Raw genomic sequence first — 15481 nt, forward strand, 5'->3', positions numbered from 1 at the left:
TAAGGTAAGGCAAGATACTTCATAATATTTCCATTAAGTGTTATATATTCTATATAAAAAACACCAGAGTTGCAATTTTAAATGAGTATATCAATTTTTTTATTGCTTCATATGTAAAAGTGAAACTAGATTAAAAGTATTCCCTCTTCTTTTTATCTATATAAGTCTCAGACAGTTTGGCCCCTGGATGCCACGGGTGTCAGACCTGGAGGTTCCCCAAGGCATATACTCTTAAAGGACTCCTTAACAGCAAAAGAACTGCAGACCGTGGAAAAACACCTAGCTGGTATGTATGGTAGCAAGGGGTCATAAAAGGCCTGGCAGTGCTCACCCAGGTAGCTCTGCCAATATTTTAGATTAAGGAAAAAATGATCTGTCTCACATGCTGGTGAAAACAGATACAAACATTAAGCTTCACTTTTTCTTCATTGGAGAGAAGCAGCACAATTATTGTTGTGTTTGTAGATGTAAGGAACTTTGGTGTAATTACAGTAAATACAGTAATTAAACAGTAATTAAACTGTATTAAGTTTCCTGCAGTCTGACAGCTTAATAATGTACCTTTTTTTCATATTTCACCAAGAAATGCAATAAGGAGGATGCTTCATCTACAGTTAAGAAGTCTTTAGAAAAGGCTGCAGTGGGTCTTTAGATTGAGAATAGATTGCTTTTTGCAGGAAAAGCCCACCTTCTTCGTGAGACTTCTGGCTAAGAAAATCTGTTAACTTGTGTGCAGTGGAACATCTGCCACATCTTTTATGGGGAAACACTTTCTCAAACAAAAACTTCTTTTTTTTCAGTGAAAAGATGTTTCAGAGCTGTGGAAAAAGTAATAAGGGATGTAGATTGCCATGTATTGTTCTTTGTGTATAGTCCTATATTAGGCATGCAATAGCATGTAGTATGATGAAAGCAGAGCTTTGTAGGCCACCTCTATGTCAAGGCAGAAGGCAAAGCTATGAGGACAATGAGGGAAGCTCTTTAGAAAAAGGTTTTGCTTGTAATGGAACAAGAACTAAAAATTATGATCTCTACAAATGAAGGTATTTTAAGCAGGTTTTGTTTCTGACAACAGAGATACTGTAATTCAAATTTTTTTAACAGGTTCAAGTCACTGTAGCTGTCAGAGCTGTAGCCACTGCCAAACTAGACTGAAAATCCATGAGCTCTCTCTCCAAGCCAAAATTGCCAGGAACATCCAGTAGGAACCAGGAGACCAGCAAGCCAAGCTGTGGTCATTGGGTTTCTGAGGCATAGCAGGGACCTGAGTATCCCAAAGGCCTCTGCCACTGGGGTAGCACTTTCCCTTGTGTTGCTGCACTTATCACTCAGGAGTCTTGTGAAGAACTCCCTATTTTGATTTATACCTCAACTGGTCACACTTCCATGGTCATACAAGCTCCTCTTGTATGCCATAGGCAGTTCCTTTACATCTCCCTTGTCGAAGGTGACAGAAACCATATTCCATAGAATATGAAATTTTAAACACTTAATTGACCATAAGCTAACAAGCTACATTCACATAGTCTCTGAGATTCAGTCTGCTGTTGTGTGACCTACAAAATGTCTCTCACATCGGTGCTGTTGTTGTCTTTTGGCTTCAAGCCCATTATTTCGGTAGTAAGATGGGGTTCAATCGTTCTACCATTCAGTAATTTTTGTCTGCCTGAGAAATTCGCAAGAAAACAGCCCAATTACTAGACATTGGACTCTTGTATTCCTAATAATTAATTTCCTATTACAACACCAGTGCTGCCTGAGACAATTATTCCCCTCTCAGACAAGCATAACATGATTTCCATTAAGAATCAGCTCAGAGGGCCTCAGAAAATAATGCTGTGGTTTTGCTTAGCCTTATTTGACTCATACATTTATGAAAGTTTAAGTGTCTCTGGCATACATCAGCAGTTCTCCTTGTTTTCAGTTCTTTTGCTAGGCAAACTGTAACCTATTAATTCTATAACTCTATACTAGGCAGTCATTTAGATGCCTGAATCATAACTTGGATTACCTGAGTAATGATGAAATGTGGTCCCCTGTCTCACGTACGCCTTCTTATAGAGCCTGGCTGACTAAAACTCTCTTCTAACATGAGAACACAATTTAGTATCTGTGCTTAAATTCAGGATTAGCATCAGCTGCCAGCAACTGCCTCAGGACCTTGAGATTTGAAAAATATCTGATTTGCAAAATCAGATTTTGAAGCTCTCAGTTTTCCTTCTCTACATATGGCTCAAAATGCTTTTGTCTATGATCCAGTCTCTTACATTGCTTCTTTAGATAACATGCAAATATTTTCTGCGGAAAATAAAATATTTTTTTAAATTTAATTGAATTCCAGTGTCTCGCTAATTTTGTTTGTTACACCAATTCTGTGGTCATTAGATTCTTCTGGAATATATTTTATCACAAGAAGAACTATAAATACATAAACAATTTGTAAGCAGGTTATGAATCATACCCTTGTTCTGGTATTTCTGATCTGAAAGGAAAACTTGTTTGTATTGCTCTGTTGCCTGCATTTTATTTTCTTTTAAATGACATTGACGAGGGCTTTGAAAAATACTAAATCATAATTCAATTCCAGTATTCTCTACAGATCAGATAATCCTGTAAAACTGGCATTGTGTAACTTTGTTTCTTTCTGAAGGAAAAGCTGATTTAGTACATAATGAAGTAAAATCAAAAGAGATTGTGTGCTGAAGAAAATTAATAATCACAATATGGAAAAAAGTTAATTGCATGTGGAGAACTGATTTGAATAATTGGTTTGGCTGCAGGCTTGATTACTATATAGAATTAAGGAAACATGAGCCGTAATAAAGTGTTTATTTAACTTTTATTAATTCATTCAATATTCAGATAATTTCTTAGCACACTGAATCTTTATTGGGAAGTTAGAGGTCTGTAGTTTTGCAAAGACATAGGTGAAGCTGAATATTTAAAAGAACATATTTCTTATTTGGTTTAAACTGGGGAGACCACATTGTCTTTTATCAGCCTCTGACTTTTTGCCAAGCACTTTACAAGTTCTAATGTGGTGTGTATTGATTTTTTTAAAAAGCAGAATAGAAGGGTACTTCTATTATTTCATAATTATTACATAATTATTTCAAAATTGAAATAATTTTAAGAAGTCAGCAAGGGAACAATTAGAAATATTCTTAACTTTGTTCTAGAAGCAGTAACTATATTTTGAAATTTGCTAGCAGCAAAACATCTAAGCTTTAAAGTGCTGAAAGGCACTTTTATTAGAGGCTTTCATAACTATTTCATGTTTACCAGCTTTTCTGGTAATAGCATTTGAAATGTGTGAAATATCTTGTATTAGACTATTAACATGAAATTAACATTGCTTATTTTCCTTTTTTCAAGATGTTAAAATAAGTCAGTGTTAAAGGTGGCAGACCTTCAATTATTTTGCAAACAGCATTATCTTTATACCTACTGGTAAACATAAGTGGAAGAAAATCTGATTTTTCTGATATGCAGTTTAGAATCTGTTTCTTTTAGGACCTTTAGAACCTGAAAATATTGTTATTGAAATACGTGTTTAAAATCAGTAGAACTTTGCTGTTTTACAGCCTCTGGAACTGTGGCTCATACAGTTTAATGGGAAATGGTACCAACTGCCTCTTTCAAAACCAAGTTACAGAGGAGTACATGCCAGTGAGACTGAAAATTGTGAGAGATAAAATAAACTTGAGTAAACTGTTTTTTTAAGCTTGAAGCTTTTACTTACAAGGACTTTAAGTATGTTAGCAATGCTAACCTAAATTTCAGCTACCCTCAGCTGACTTTCTGGGATGTATCTGATTTAATTAATTAGAAGTGTTAATATAATTTAAAATAATTCAGAAGACACTTCATCACTACCCCTGACCTGTTCTGTTTTTAAACAAGATCTTTTTCCTTATGGCTGTGTGAGGGATAGGAACTGGACCTTGGCCTTGGACCAGGGCCTTGGAACTGGACCTGGATGGGTGACCCCATCTGATAGCAGTCCAGACCACAAAATTCAGATTCAAAGAGGATCACAGATCAGATGTGCCAGAGTTCAAGGGTCATTTCCCCCAGAGTTTTGGTTGAGCCATAGACAGCAGGGACAGAAGAGAATATCTTGGCTTGAAGAAGTTCTTGATTGCCCTTCATTGCAGCTAGGATGGCAAGTTTAACTCACTGCTCTTAGTTTGAAACTAATGAGAAACAGTGTAAAAACCAGAGAGATAGCATTGAAGATATGATAGGTATTTTTATGAGTTTTATTGATGTTCAATGAGCATCAGTATTTTATTTCTGTGGGATAGCTGTCTCAGTAGTAAATCAAGTGTAAATAAACTTTGAGGAAATGATTTTCAAATACCTCGTATTTTAAGGGTGACTGGATTTATCCTGCAGAGCTTCAGGTTGGCACTTAACACTGGAAAAAAAATCAGTAAGATTTTTACTGGTAAAAAATCAGTAAAAAAACCAGACCGAAACAGAAAGTGAGCTTTTTCTTTCTTTTCTTTTTTTGTTTGTGTGTGTGTGTGCAGATATTGAGAAGGACCTAGCGCTATGGGAAGAAGCAACACTCTCAAGAAGCCCTGGTATCCAGCATCATAGTTTAGTTATGTCTGACCATCAAGGCAATCTTCAAGCTACACAGGGCCAAAATCCAAGGCCTCCAGTGCCAACTCAGACAGGGAAGAACATTCAGCTCCAAGGAAACAAATCACCGCCTCTGCTCGCTGCCAGCAGAACGCAAGTCTCCAGTGTTGCAAACAGTAGGCCTCCTACACCTGGTACACAAACCAACAGGCCACCAACTCCGTCAGCTCCAGGGAGTAGACCTGTGACCCCAAATAGCTTGCTGTCGCGACCTCTTACCCCTAGCAATCAAGGAAATAGGGAAGGCTTCATTAATATGCAAAGAAGCAGATCTTTGACATCTAAGAGCCAAATGGGGAGGACCCTCAGCGCTGCTTCAGGGCTCTCTGTGCAAATGAGTGGAGACATTGTTGGAACTGTCACTACTCAGAGAAGCAGTTTATCAGAAGTAAGATTTTCAATTTAATGTTTTTGGTATGTTTAAGAGTTGCTATAGTGTGAAGACTAAGTTGTGGTTTATGTTGAGGTAACATCAGTATGCATAATGTAACTTACTACTCTGAAAAGAACTTGAAATATAATGAAAAAATTAGCAAGGAAATACTGCTCAGCCTTGAGAGGTACTGATTAGAGAATGCCAGGGTCATTACAGAAATCATACTGAAACGCTCATGCCCCCAAATTTTCCATGAACTCTGTAGGGTTTTGCCTGCATGATGCATGGCAGTTTTATTAGCCTTACAATTTTTAAGAGGTGCATACCTCTGGAGTATGAAATGCAAGTGTATCTATCTTTATGGTTCCAGGGTGTTTTTGCCCTGCTGAACTAGCAGTGCATAGCATCTCCTTGGTCTGCTTTTTCTTTCATTTTTGTGACACATTGGAATGATTAGACAATGCTGAACGGACAAATTTTCTCCAGCACAAAAGTGAACTGCAAGGAAAATACATTCAACCCACTGAATCACTGACTAATACTATATGCATCTTAACTAGGCTGATGCAGAGCATAAAAAAATTCCTGTCTGATATTAATGGCTTTTACAGAATTAGTCTTTGCTCAAAACAAACAAACAAAAAAATTAAGGTACCTTGTAAATTTTGAGTGGGATTCTCCTCTAATAACCTTAGCTGCCTTAAAGATGACTTGAGTGTGTAGGCAGCAGAAATAAAAGCAGCTGTGAAAGAAGAGCCCTGCTGTCTGTCTCAGATACATGCCTTACAGAAGTAAGTTTTGTCTCAGGAAGTGCCAGTCCTTCTATACTGACTTGAGAAGGACTTAAATGTCTAGAATGCTGGTTTTTAAATGGTGGAGTAAGTCAGTTTCCACCATTTACTACCAATCTCTTTGTAATACAGTTGTCAAAGCCTGAAGAGCTTTTTTTTGAAGACTGAAAAGAAAAAAAAAATCATACCTTTAGATAACTGTGTATGAGAAGTATAATTTATTCAAAAAAATATGTTGGGTATGACTCTTGACACAAGGTATTATTCTAATGAATTCTTACAAACTTAGAAAAAATTGTTTATAATAATGCTTGAAGGAAAATTAGATATTTGATACTTAAATCTTTCAATTAAGTATATGGTCTCCATTATTTATTATTGAAATAGAGGAAATGAGGCACAGATAACTCTAAAACTACAGAATTTGGGGAGGAAATTTTACTTAAATTTGGTGGTGAAAAACCAATTTTGATGTTTGAATGGCAGTGTGCTAATCCCATCACTTGAGCTACTTCTTCACCTAGAGCTGGATATCCAGTGTAGAGACCTGCACGCTGAAGCTGAATACAGTTCTCTTGAAAGTATCTTCACCAACAGTTGTATTTTCAAACCAGAAGTTTTCCATGGAAAAAATATGTAATGATGACAAATTTATTTTTTGACCAACAAAAATCCCTTTGTGTCCTGTTTTAAGAGGTGGGTGTGCTTGTGTGTTGGAATTTTCTCACATACCAGGAAATAAGAACTGAAATTTGTTAACTAAAAGTGTTCAGAAGGAATAAGAGGTTCCATTGTTTCCTACTAGACACTTCACTACTCTTTTTCTTTCTTTCTTTTTAAGCTGTCCTGTTCTTAAAGGTTGCATAATCATGTGATGTCAACTATTTATGGTATAGACTCTTGAAAATGCCATGAGTACCACATCTCCACCAAGGGATATCCAGTCTGTTTGTCACTCTGATCTTTCCAGTAACAAGGCAGGCAATTAAAAATGTTTTTTCTCCACAGCCTTTCTGTAGTTATAGTAATAAAAACCATGAGCCCCATTTAATTTGCTCTGATTTGTTTCTTCCATTTGCCAAGCTTGACTGATAGCTCTTAAAACAAGTGTTGTACTTTTAATATAAGTATATATAGATCTGTTACAAGGTATTTAAGAAATGAGTAATATGATTACACCATTTTACAGTTAGAACAGCAGCCCACTGTAGAGCTGGTGCTAAATCTCAGCATTTCTAAGCAGGATCTTATCCTCTGTTATAATCCCTTCTAGAAGTGACAAATTCTTTTCTTTCTCTTTACTCTCTGTGTACAACAGTCTGTTGGCAGCTAGTGACCCAGCTCAAACCCTGTTTATCCTTTTCTGTCACGCACAAGTGACCTTTGGCTCATTGGAAACTTGTCTTGGGACTAGCTCTGCTTCCAAGGGGAAAGCTGCTACTATGACACCTTCATACAAGAGACCTTCCTCTGCCAAGCTCTAAAGGCGCTTGGATGTTGGAAAGTATTGATGAAGGTCGGGTCAGTCTCCTGCTCCCAACCCTATCTTTGGAGTGTTCTATTAGAAGATTTGGGAGTTCTTTTAAGCCCACTATAAGTTTCTGGTCACTTAAAGAAGCGAGTTTAGACAGAACATAGCCAGGAAGTATCTCTGTTGGGTGACTTTTTGCCATGTGAGAGTTGTCCAGCTGTTCTATCTTTGTACTTTTACAGATCACAAACATCTAAAACTTGAGGCTGAAACTGTAAATAATTTTACAGTCGGTTTTGTATTCTCTTCCTGTATAAAAGCAGTAAAATAAAAGAAGGGAAATTGCCTTTATTCTTCTTAGCCTTATGGTGTCATCAGCAAATTTCCAGGAGATGTGCATACACTGTGGTTACACTGATGGTCCTACAATACTACAGATAAGATTTTACAAATAATTCTGCTTCTTTACTCTTAGGTATTGATGGAATTAACCAGTACAAAGTTGATACATACTTGATGAAAATAAGTCAGTTGAAAAGGATGTGATTACTGGCTGCCAGGAGCATGTTTTACCGTGAATTAAAGCATTCAGAGCTGCATGGGATTACACTGTGTGCTGTCAATTTTTATTTTTTTTTTTAATTTTTGTTTATTTATCGGGAATTTTAGCGTATCTTTCAATGATTAGTTCGTAATGTGTTTCAGAGTAACATAAGTCAAAAATACAAAAATATTACTAATAAATACAATTTAGAATTGTTTTTAAGTTTTAGTAAGGTTCACACTGTAGCTCAGGGTGGATTAATCTTATTATAGCATAAATCTTAAACAACTTGGCAAGTACTTAACATATCAGCTGTTAGGAACATTTTGGGTTTTTCTTAATGCTCAGGACTTGTAATGATCTGAGATTTTTGTGGGTGAGTTTCTGCCTCTTGGCACACATAATATTACAATGTTCTAACAGGTGTGTTTTATTATCAGCTCTGTTCAAGACTGAATTGAATTATAGCAAAGAAATGCTACCTAGAGAAATAGTTTTATTATCTCTGTAAAACTAATAAATCAGGGTTCCAAATCCTTTGGCAGAGATACTGTTATGCATTTACCTTATCCTTTAGTGTTTTGTATAAATTGACAAAGGAATGTTGAATCCTTATCTCTTTAGGATGGATTCCATTAAAGTGACACAATTTTCTGATAGTTATCATTAGCTATTCAGATGAAAATACTACTGATTCCCTTGTTTGCCATTTCATTTTGGAACATTTGGAATTTTACTATCACTTTATTTGTCCAGATAATTTAAAGCCATATTTGGTAATCTTTATTGATCTATAGTTATTAACAGCAGGAAATTTCAGTTAACTTGAATACAGCATTGATTAATATAAGTTTTACTGCTACTTAGGGGACTGTAGAGCACAACTTGATGTGATGAAGCCTCTCTTTTTGGTCAGATACTTCCATTCCATTCTGCTGCCTGGCTCAGTTCTTTGCCCTGTGTTTTATTAAGGTTTCTGCAAGTATGAGAGCCACTCACTCCTACTGTAAGAATCCTGTTCCACTTTACCCATTTCAGTGCTGTAGTAACCCCCTTTCTTGAACACTGAGCATGTAAGGTCTGGAGGTCCTGCCTGACCTTAGTGCTGGGCCATTGGAACAGCCTTCATTGATTTTTTTAACAAATTATTTATAGAATTAATAACTTACTTTCACCAAGTTAGATCGTGATTGAACAGTCTGGTCTCCAAGAACTGATTTAAACAAGCTTGGTTTCTGTTTTTAAACCAGGTAACTAATATTAAAAAGTGTGCTGTAGTGCTGTGATGTGCAATTTAATTTTGAATACATAGATTCTTGTTTCTTTTTTTGGTGTAAAAAAAGACAAGGCTATTACCCCCCCTTTTCTTTAGGTACTTACAAGAATGTAGCCAGTAATTTTACCATATCTGGCCAATGTTCTCTTTTAGAGACTAGACTTGCATGTTTGAACTGCTTTTGACAATAAAACTATGCATGTGACCTGCTGTAGGTGGCCCTGCTCTGGCAGGGGGGTTGGACTAGATGATATTTTGAGGTCCCTACCAACGCCTAACTTTCTGTGAGTTGTCTGATTCCAGTCTCATCTCTCACCTTGAATATTGCAAATGAACTGAAGTATTTTATATGTCTGTGCATGTATGTGCTTATATACATATGGAAAAAAATTTTCATATACATTATATAAAAAGGAGGCAATTGTAAGCTGTTTTAAAAAGCACATATTCAGCTGCAGATGGATTTTTAACTCTGTAAAACATATTTTGATTCTTAGAGTTTTATAGTCTCTTGGAGACAAAAGTTTCCATAGCATTTTTCCATCATAGGCTTTCTACTTCTCTAGTAGAACGTCAGGTTTTAAATCAGGTCCTTGTTCTTACTAGATTAGAAACAGTGAAAGTTCTGATAAATCAAAGACTTACTTAAACAAATAGTGCATGTTGTGTCAAGACATAGTCCAAAACCTGCAAGGATAGATGGAGTACCTGCATTAAGGTTTTGTTCTGTGTGGCTGCATTTCTAAGATGACTGTGTACAAATCTGCAAATCTGTGGCTTTTTTGTTTGGTTGGTTTTGTTGGGTTTTTTTCAGAATAGATAAATAAAAAAGAATTAAATAGAAAAAAAAAAACAAAAACAGGGAGCTTGCCTACCATCTGCATTCTTCTTTTATTTCACATCAGGTTTTATTTTTATTTTTTTATTAAAGACTTTGCCTTCACTACTTAATTGAGGCTACAGTGTTTTCTACACTCTGCATTTATATAGAACCATTTTCTGTCATTTTATCTAAAATAGATCTGTTTGTGGCAGGATGAATTCTTACAACAGCTTCAGCTTGTTCATCAACCTTGGATATTGCCGAGTGACACAGAAAGTGAAGGAGTGGAAGCAGACCAAGACAAATGTAAGTATATTTGTTAGGACCAGATGATATGTCAAAAACTCTCACACTTTTAACTTCTCTTTTTCATATCTTTAAGTCCTGTGAAGATGTCATGCCTGATCACATGAGCTTATCTCTTAACTACCAAATAATAATTTGTTTGAGAACTGAACTTTGTAGGATCGATTTACAGTCACTGAACAATGACAAAGTTATCACAGACCACAGTTTACTTAGGTAAGTGAAAAAATGTGTCCTGATGTGTTAAAGTAGTTGTTCCAGAGAAGTGACATGCAGTTGAAATGGAGACTCTCTTGAGTAAATCTGTATTAACCAGAAAAAAAAACAACAAAAAACCAAAACCCAAACCAAAACAAGAAAACCCCACAAACCACACAAAAAAAAAAACCCCAGTAGCTCTGAAAAATACAGCCTTCATTCTCAGGCATGCAACTCTATTATCTCTGTTTCACCTGTGTTCTTGTGAATTCCTCTGTATGAAAAAAAAGCCCTTCTTAATCACAGAAGTAATCCTTAAGATCCTACACTCTTTGAAGCAGTAGTCTAATTACAAAAGCAAAGGTCAGCAGGATCATACCCTAAATGACAGAGCAAGTAGCAGCAAGTAATATGCTATAAATTGCTATGCATTCAAACTGTAGCAAGTTCTATCTGCCTACAAGGTACCTGACCTGTAAATAATCTTGCTGAAAATATTAAATGTTTTGCATTTTCTTTTTTAATTCACAGTAGCTTTGTGATCTGCAAAGGTGACTATGCATACTATTTCCTAACATATTTTAGGTGGTATACTTGAGCAGTTGATTCAATCAGCATGTTTAGAAAACTTATTACCCTCTACTAAAACTGATTTAAACATCCAGAGTTAAAAAATTAAAAAAGCCCATTTCTTGACAGAATAGAAGAGTTATGTAAGTGGTTGATGATTAATAATAAGCATGCCAGATAAACAGAATATATATTTAAATTATGCCACTTTAAAAAATTGTTTTCTATTCATATACTTGTTTCACAAATCCATACATAGCCTGGGGTTTGAGTAGGAAATTTCAGTTTATATAATGAGATACTGAAGAGCATGTGCTGATCTTTTTAACACTAGTACAGTGTTCAAATTAAATTCTTTGTGTCCAGCTGAATTTAGTTCAAAGCTGCTAAGTCCAGCTTGACTCAGATCTGAACCTTTCACTTATCTTTGGGCTGAAGCTCACATTAGCTGGGCAAAAAAGGAGACCCTGGCACCTGCCTTTTCTGTGCATGTGAATTTTCCTCTGTATTTTTGTAATGAATGTACAACCCCACAAACACTGGTAGGACTGGCTGGACAGACTGGTGCTAATTACATGACCAGTGAGACTGATGTTCCAGGACACAGATGCAATGTATGATTCCTTTTTAGCTTTTCTACTTGAATTCCACAGGTGTGGATACTCGTGATTGTCCATGATCCCATGCTATAAGATTGTAAGAATTTTGGTAGATCATTGTCACTGTCCAGTGTTACAGAATGGTAAAGTATAAATAAAAATTCCTGTCCTACCACGAGACCAGTAGAAATGGTAGTTGCTTAACTAATAATTGTTTTTTCCTGAATCTGATGGTGCTGAGAACAGAGAATTAAAAGAAGGAAGCCGTGAGCTATACTTTCTGACCAAAAGTTAAAGCATACTGTCAAGAGCATTGTCTGAATTCTTCTTAAACACTGACAGAAAAGGGGCATTAACCACCTCTAGGAAGCCTGTTCCAATGTTTGAGCACCCTTGCCTTAAAGAAATGTTTCCAAATGTCCAGTTTAAACCTGCCCTGGCGCAGCTTTGAGCCATTCCCATGAGTCCTATCACTGGATCCCAGGGGGATCAGCACCTCCCTCTCCAATTCCTCTTCTCAGAAATCTGTAGAGAGCAATGAGGTCACCCCTCAAGCCTCCTTTTCTCCAAACTGGACAATCCCAAAAGCCTCAGCTGCTCTTCATAGAGTCTCCCTTCCTTTAATCAGCTTTGTTGCCCTCCTCTGGACACATTCAAGGACCTTAACATCCTTCTTCAACTCTTGGGTCCAGAACTGCACATTGTACTAAAGGGGAAGCCACACCAGTGCTGAATAGAGCAGGATGATCACCTCTTTTGAGCAGCTGGTCATGCTGTGTTTGATGCACCCCAGGATGGGGTTTACCCTCCTGGCTGTCAGGGCACGTGGCTGACTCACATTGAGCCTGATGTCACCAGAACCCCAGGTCCCTTTCTGCAGGGCATCTTTACAGCTGCTCCTCTCTCCAGCATCTCTCTGTCCTAGGTGCAGGATCCAGCATTTGGACTTGTGAAATTTCATCCCATCAATCATTGCCCCGTGCTCCAATCTGTCTAGATTCCTCTGCAATTTTTCTATGACTAAAACTAAGGGAGTAGAACAAAAAATGATTGATCACAGCAATACTTTCTGTATCTGCAATCTAATAATGATAAAGGTCATTAGAAATATTATCATCACCTTCTGAGGCTATATGCTAGTGTCATTGGGAAGCAGAAAGTGCAAAACTCCCATGTTTGACAAAAAGAAGCTGCCAGTTCCCATTTTGTAAAGTGAAGAGTCAGTGAGGGGCTTGGCATACTTGCTGATGCCAGTGCTTGTAGGCAGAAAAGCTGGCAAGATTGCACATCATTTTTCACCCTAGAGTTAATAAATCTGTGTGGATGTTGTGCATGTGATTTAGTGCTTAGGAGGGCCAGGAGTTTGTAATTTATGAGTCTGAGCAGAAGAGCTGCAGAATTAATCTTTACAATAGCAACACCTGTTCTTTGACTTGGCTTTTAATAAATTATACGTGGATAATATTTACCACATTCTTTGACTACATTGAGATAACAGCAGCCAGGTGTAAAACTCGTTTTGGTAGTGGAAAACTAACAATGCAAAAAGAGAAGCTATGCAAGTCACCTTGAGTTCTTTTAAATTAATACCTTCTGGTTAGTGTTCTGCAAGAAAAAGAATGAAAAAAATTTGGAATAACAGTTTCAGATGTAGTCAGATGTAAGAGCTTAAAGAGGCTATTTTCAAAGCCAATGGTAGCTGAACAGAATTGGGTCACTTTGGCATCTCCCAGCAAACATTGTTTGTGAAAAAGGTACAGCAGTGCATATCTTGTCTTGTGCAAATGAGATCTAGGTTCTCAGTTCTAAAAAACCAAACTTACTTTCTAAAACATTTGGACTCTCTGACAGCATTTATAAAATTTATCCTTATCAGCCAGATACATAGGTAACTGGAAGTCAATACCAATTATGCTTCATACCATTCATGACAAATTTTGACATCAAATTGGTGCTCATATAAAAGGGTATAAATGTTTACAGCTTAAAAGATTTGTTATGTTAAAGGAAAGAAAAACATTTTAAAGAAGCATTGTCAGGTTTTTTTAGCATAGCCCCTTCTTCTTTATTGTCTCAGTTAAGTTTATGGTCATATGTCAGTGAGTAAGGTAACTGTGTAATTCTTTGCTCTTCTCGTAATTTTATTAGGATCCAACATGTGCTTTTTAAAGTTCTACTATAATTTAGTAACTAAATCTCTTCTTCTTGCTAGATATGTGCTCCTTTGGCACTTTGCACAAAAGGAGCAAAGAGAAATGAAGATGGTCACCACAGTATTATCCAAAATCAGGGGGTTGTGGTTCTTTTTTGAGTTTAGTGTCACTAAAAGGCCTGTAGACAGAGCCTCGTGTGTCTTCCTCCTCAGCTGTCATGCTGGAGACAGTTCCCCACTACTACATGTAGTAGTTGCTTTTATTGCTGATATACTGTAAAGAGTTTTCAGACAATGCATAGAAATCATTCTTGGAAAGAGGAAGAATCTGGAGGCAATATTTACCCCTACCACAATGCTTCAATTCGGTGGAAATTCTTGGAACTGGTGAAAATGACTTTCTTCTTTATGGGTTACTGATGCAAGAAAACAGAAGTGCATATACAACCACCACCACATTTCTTAGCCAGCTTTTCAGAAGGAAATCAACCTTTTGGGGGACTAGCAAGAGTAAGCTTGAATTTTCCCTTGAGGACAGTTCCTACAGAGACAACTGGTTGGAAATTTCTAATGCATCACTAGCTTCCAAGAACCTTGAAAAGACAGAGACTGTCTCTTGGTGTAACTTGACCCCCTACTAACTGGCAGGGATTTACTGGCCAAAAATCTGCTTTCTTGCATGCCTAACTCAAGAAGTAACCCACACAGGAGATTTCCTCAGGTCTCACAGCCTTGGACACAGAGGATCCCCACCTGCAGTCAGTCCATTTGGCAGATGTCTGTGATAGGTGAACAATGTAGACTCTTGGTGAACTTGCAAAGATAACTGCCTAGGGAGGAAAAAGATCCAAAGAATGAAAGACAATTTTTTTTATAGAATCAAGAAGTTCAGACTGCATTCTAGTAAAGTTCCAAACCATACAGTATTTCTCCATGGGTAAAACTCCTTACACTGAGCAGTTTCACATGGCTAAACAGTTACTTTTTCTTAATTATGAAAATAAGTGTTCCTATGATTTGGAAAAGTTCTTTATCAGAATTGATAGTAAGGAGGAGTTTACTGCTGGAATATATTTTTGTTGTGAGCGTTACTCTAGAGCCAAGTACTATTTTTTCTTGCAAGTTTTATGACAGAGCACAAACACATTCCATTTCTGTCAGTTAAATTCAGTATTTGTTCTGCTCTGTTGGAGTGTAGCAGTACTGGAATTATTTTATTCAATACGTCTGAGTTTAGGACAAGGCTAGATTTGGTTTCTCTAGGGAGGCATTGATCAAATATATTAGTTGGTTGTATGTCTGGTTAATAAGAACATAACATATATAGATGGAGAGTTTTCCCAGTGAATAGTAAATTCACCGTAAATATGCACTTTTTGTCCAAAAGTTGAACTTCTGAGAGACTTTAATTGCAGATTCATTAATCTTCTCGAGAAAAATACTTATTGGTATTCTTCTTTCATTTAATATGTTAAGTAAAAAGGTAATATCCCACAAAACCTTTCTGAGGAGCATCTGAGGTTTTTGTCTGCTTGGGCTATGAATAATTTCCCAGATTCCTACAGCATGCAATTAACATTTGTTAAAGAAGCTATGTCCCCTGTCATTCTCCCTACCAGTGCCTTAACTAGGCATTTAGCTTGAGATAGCTTCATGTCCCCTTCAGAAATGGGACAGCAGTAAAGATTGTGTTCCTGTTAACAGAATTTCTCCAGGCTGGTTGCA

At 36.8% G+C, this 15481-nt stretch overlaps 1 protein-coding gene across 1 annotated transcript in view; it reads left to right on the forward strand.

Annotated features, from left to right (window-relative positions):
- Positions 1-11684, forward strand: part of C2H8orf34 (chromosome 2 C8orf34 homolog) — a 141430-nt gene extending 129746 nt beyond the window's left edge. Inside the window, exons 11-14 of the mRNA XM_030444694.1 lie at positions 166-286; positions 4536-5038; positions 10144-10237; positions 11659-11684. Coding sequence (XP_030300554.1) covers positions 166-286; positions 4536-5038; positions 10144-10237; positions 11659-11684 — 744 coding nt within the window. The remainder of the gene's footprint in view (positions 1-165; positions 287-4535; positions 5039-10143; positions 10238-11658) is intronic.
- The last annotated feature ends 3797 nt before the right edge of the window (positions 11685-15481 follow it).

This window comes from Calypte anna, chromosome 2, assembly GCF_003957555.1.
Source record: "Calypte anna isolate BGI_N300 chromosome 2, bCalAnn1_v1.p, whole genome shotgun sequence".
NCBI lineage: Eukaryota > Metazoa > Chordata > Aves > Apodiformes > Trochilidae > Calypte > Calypte anna.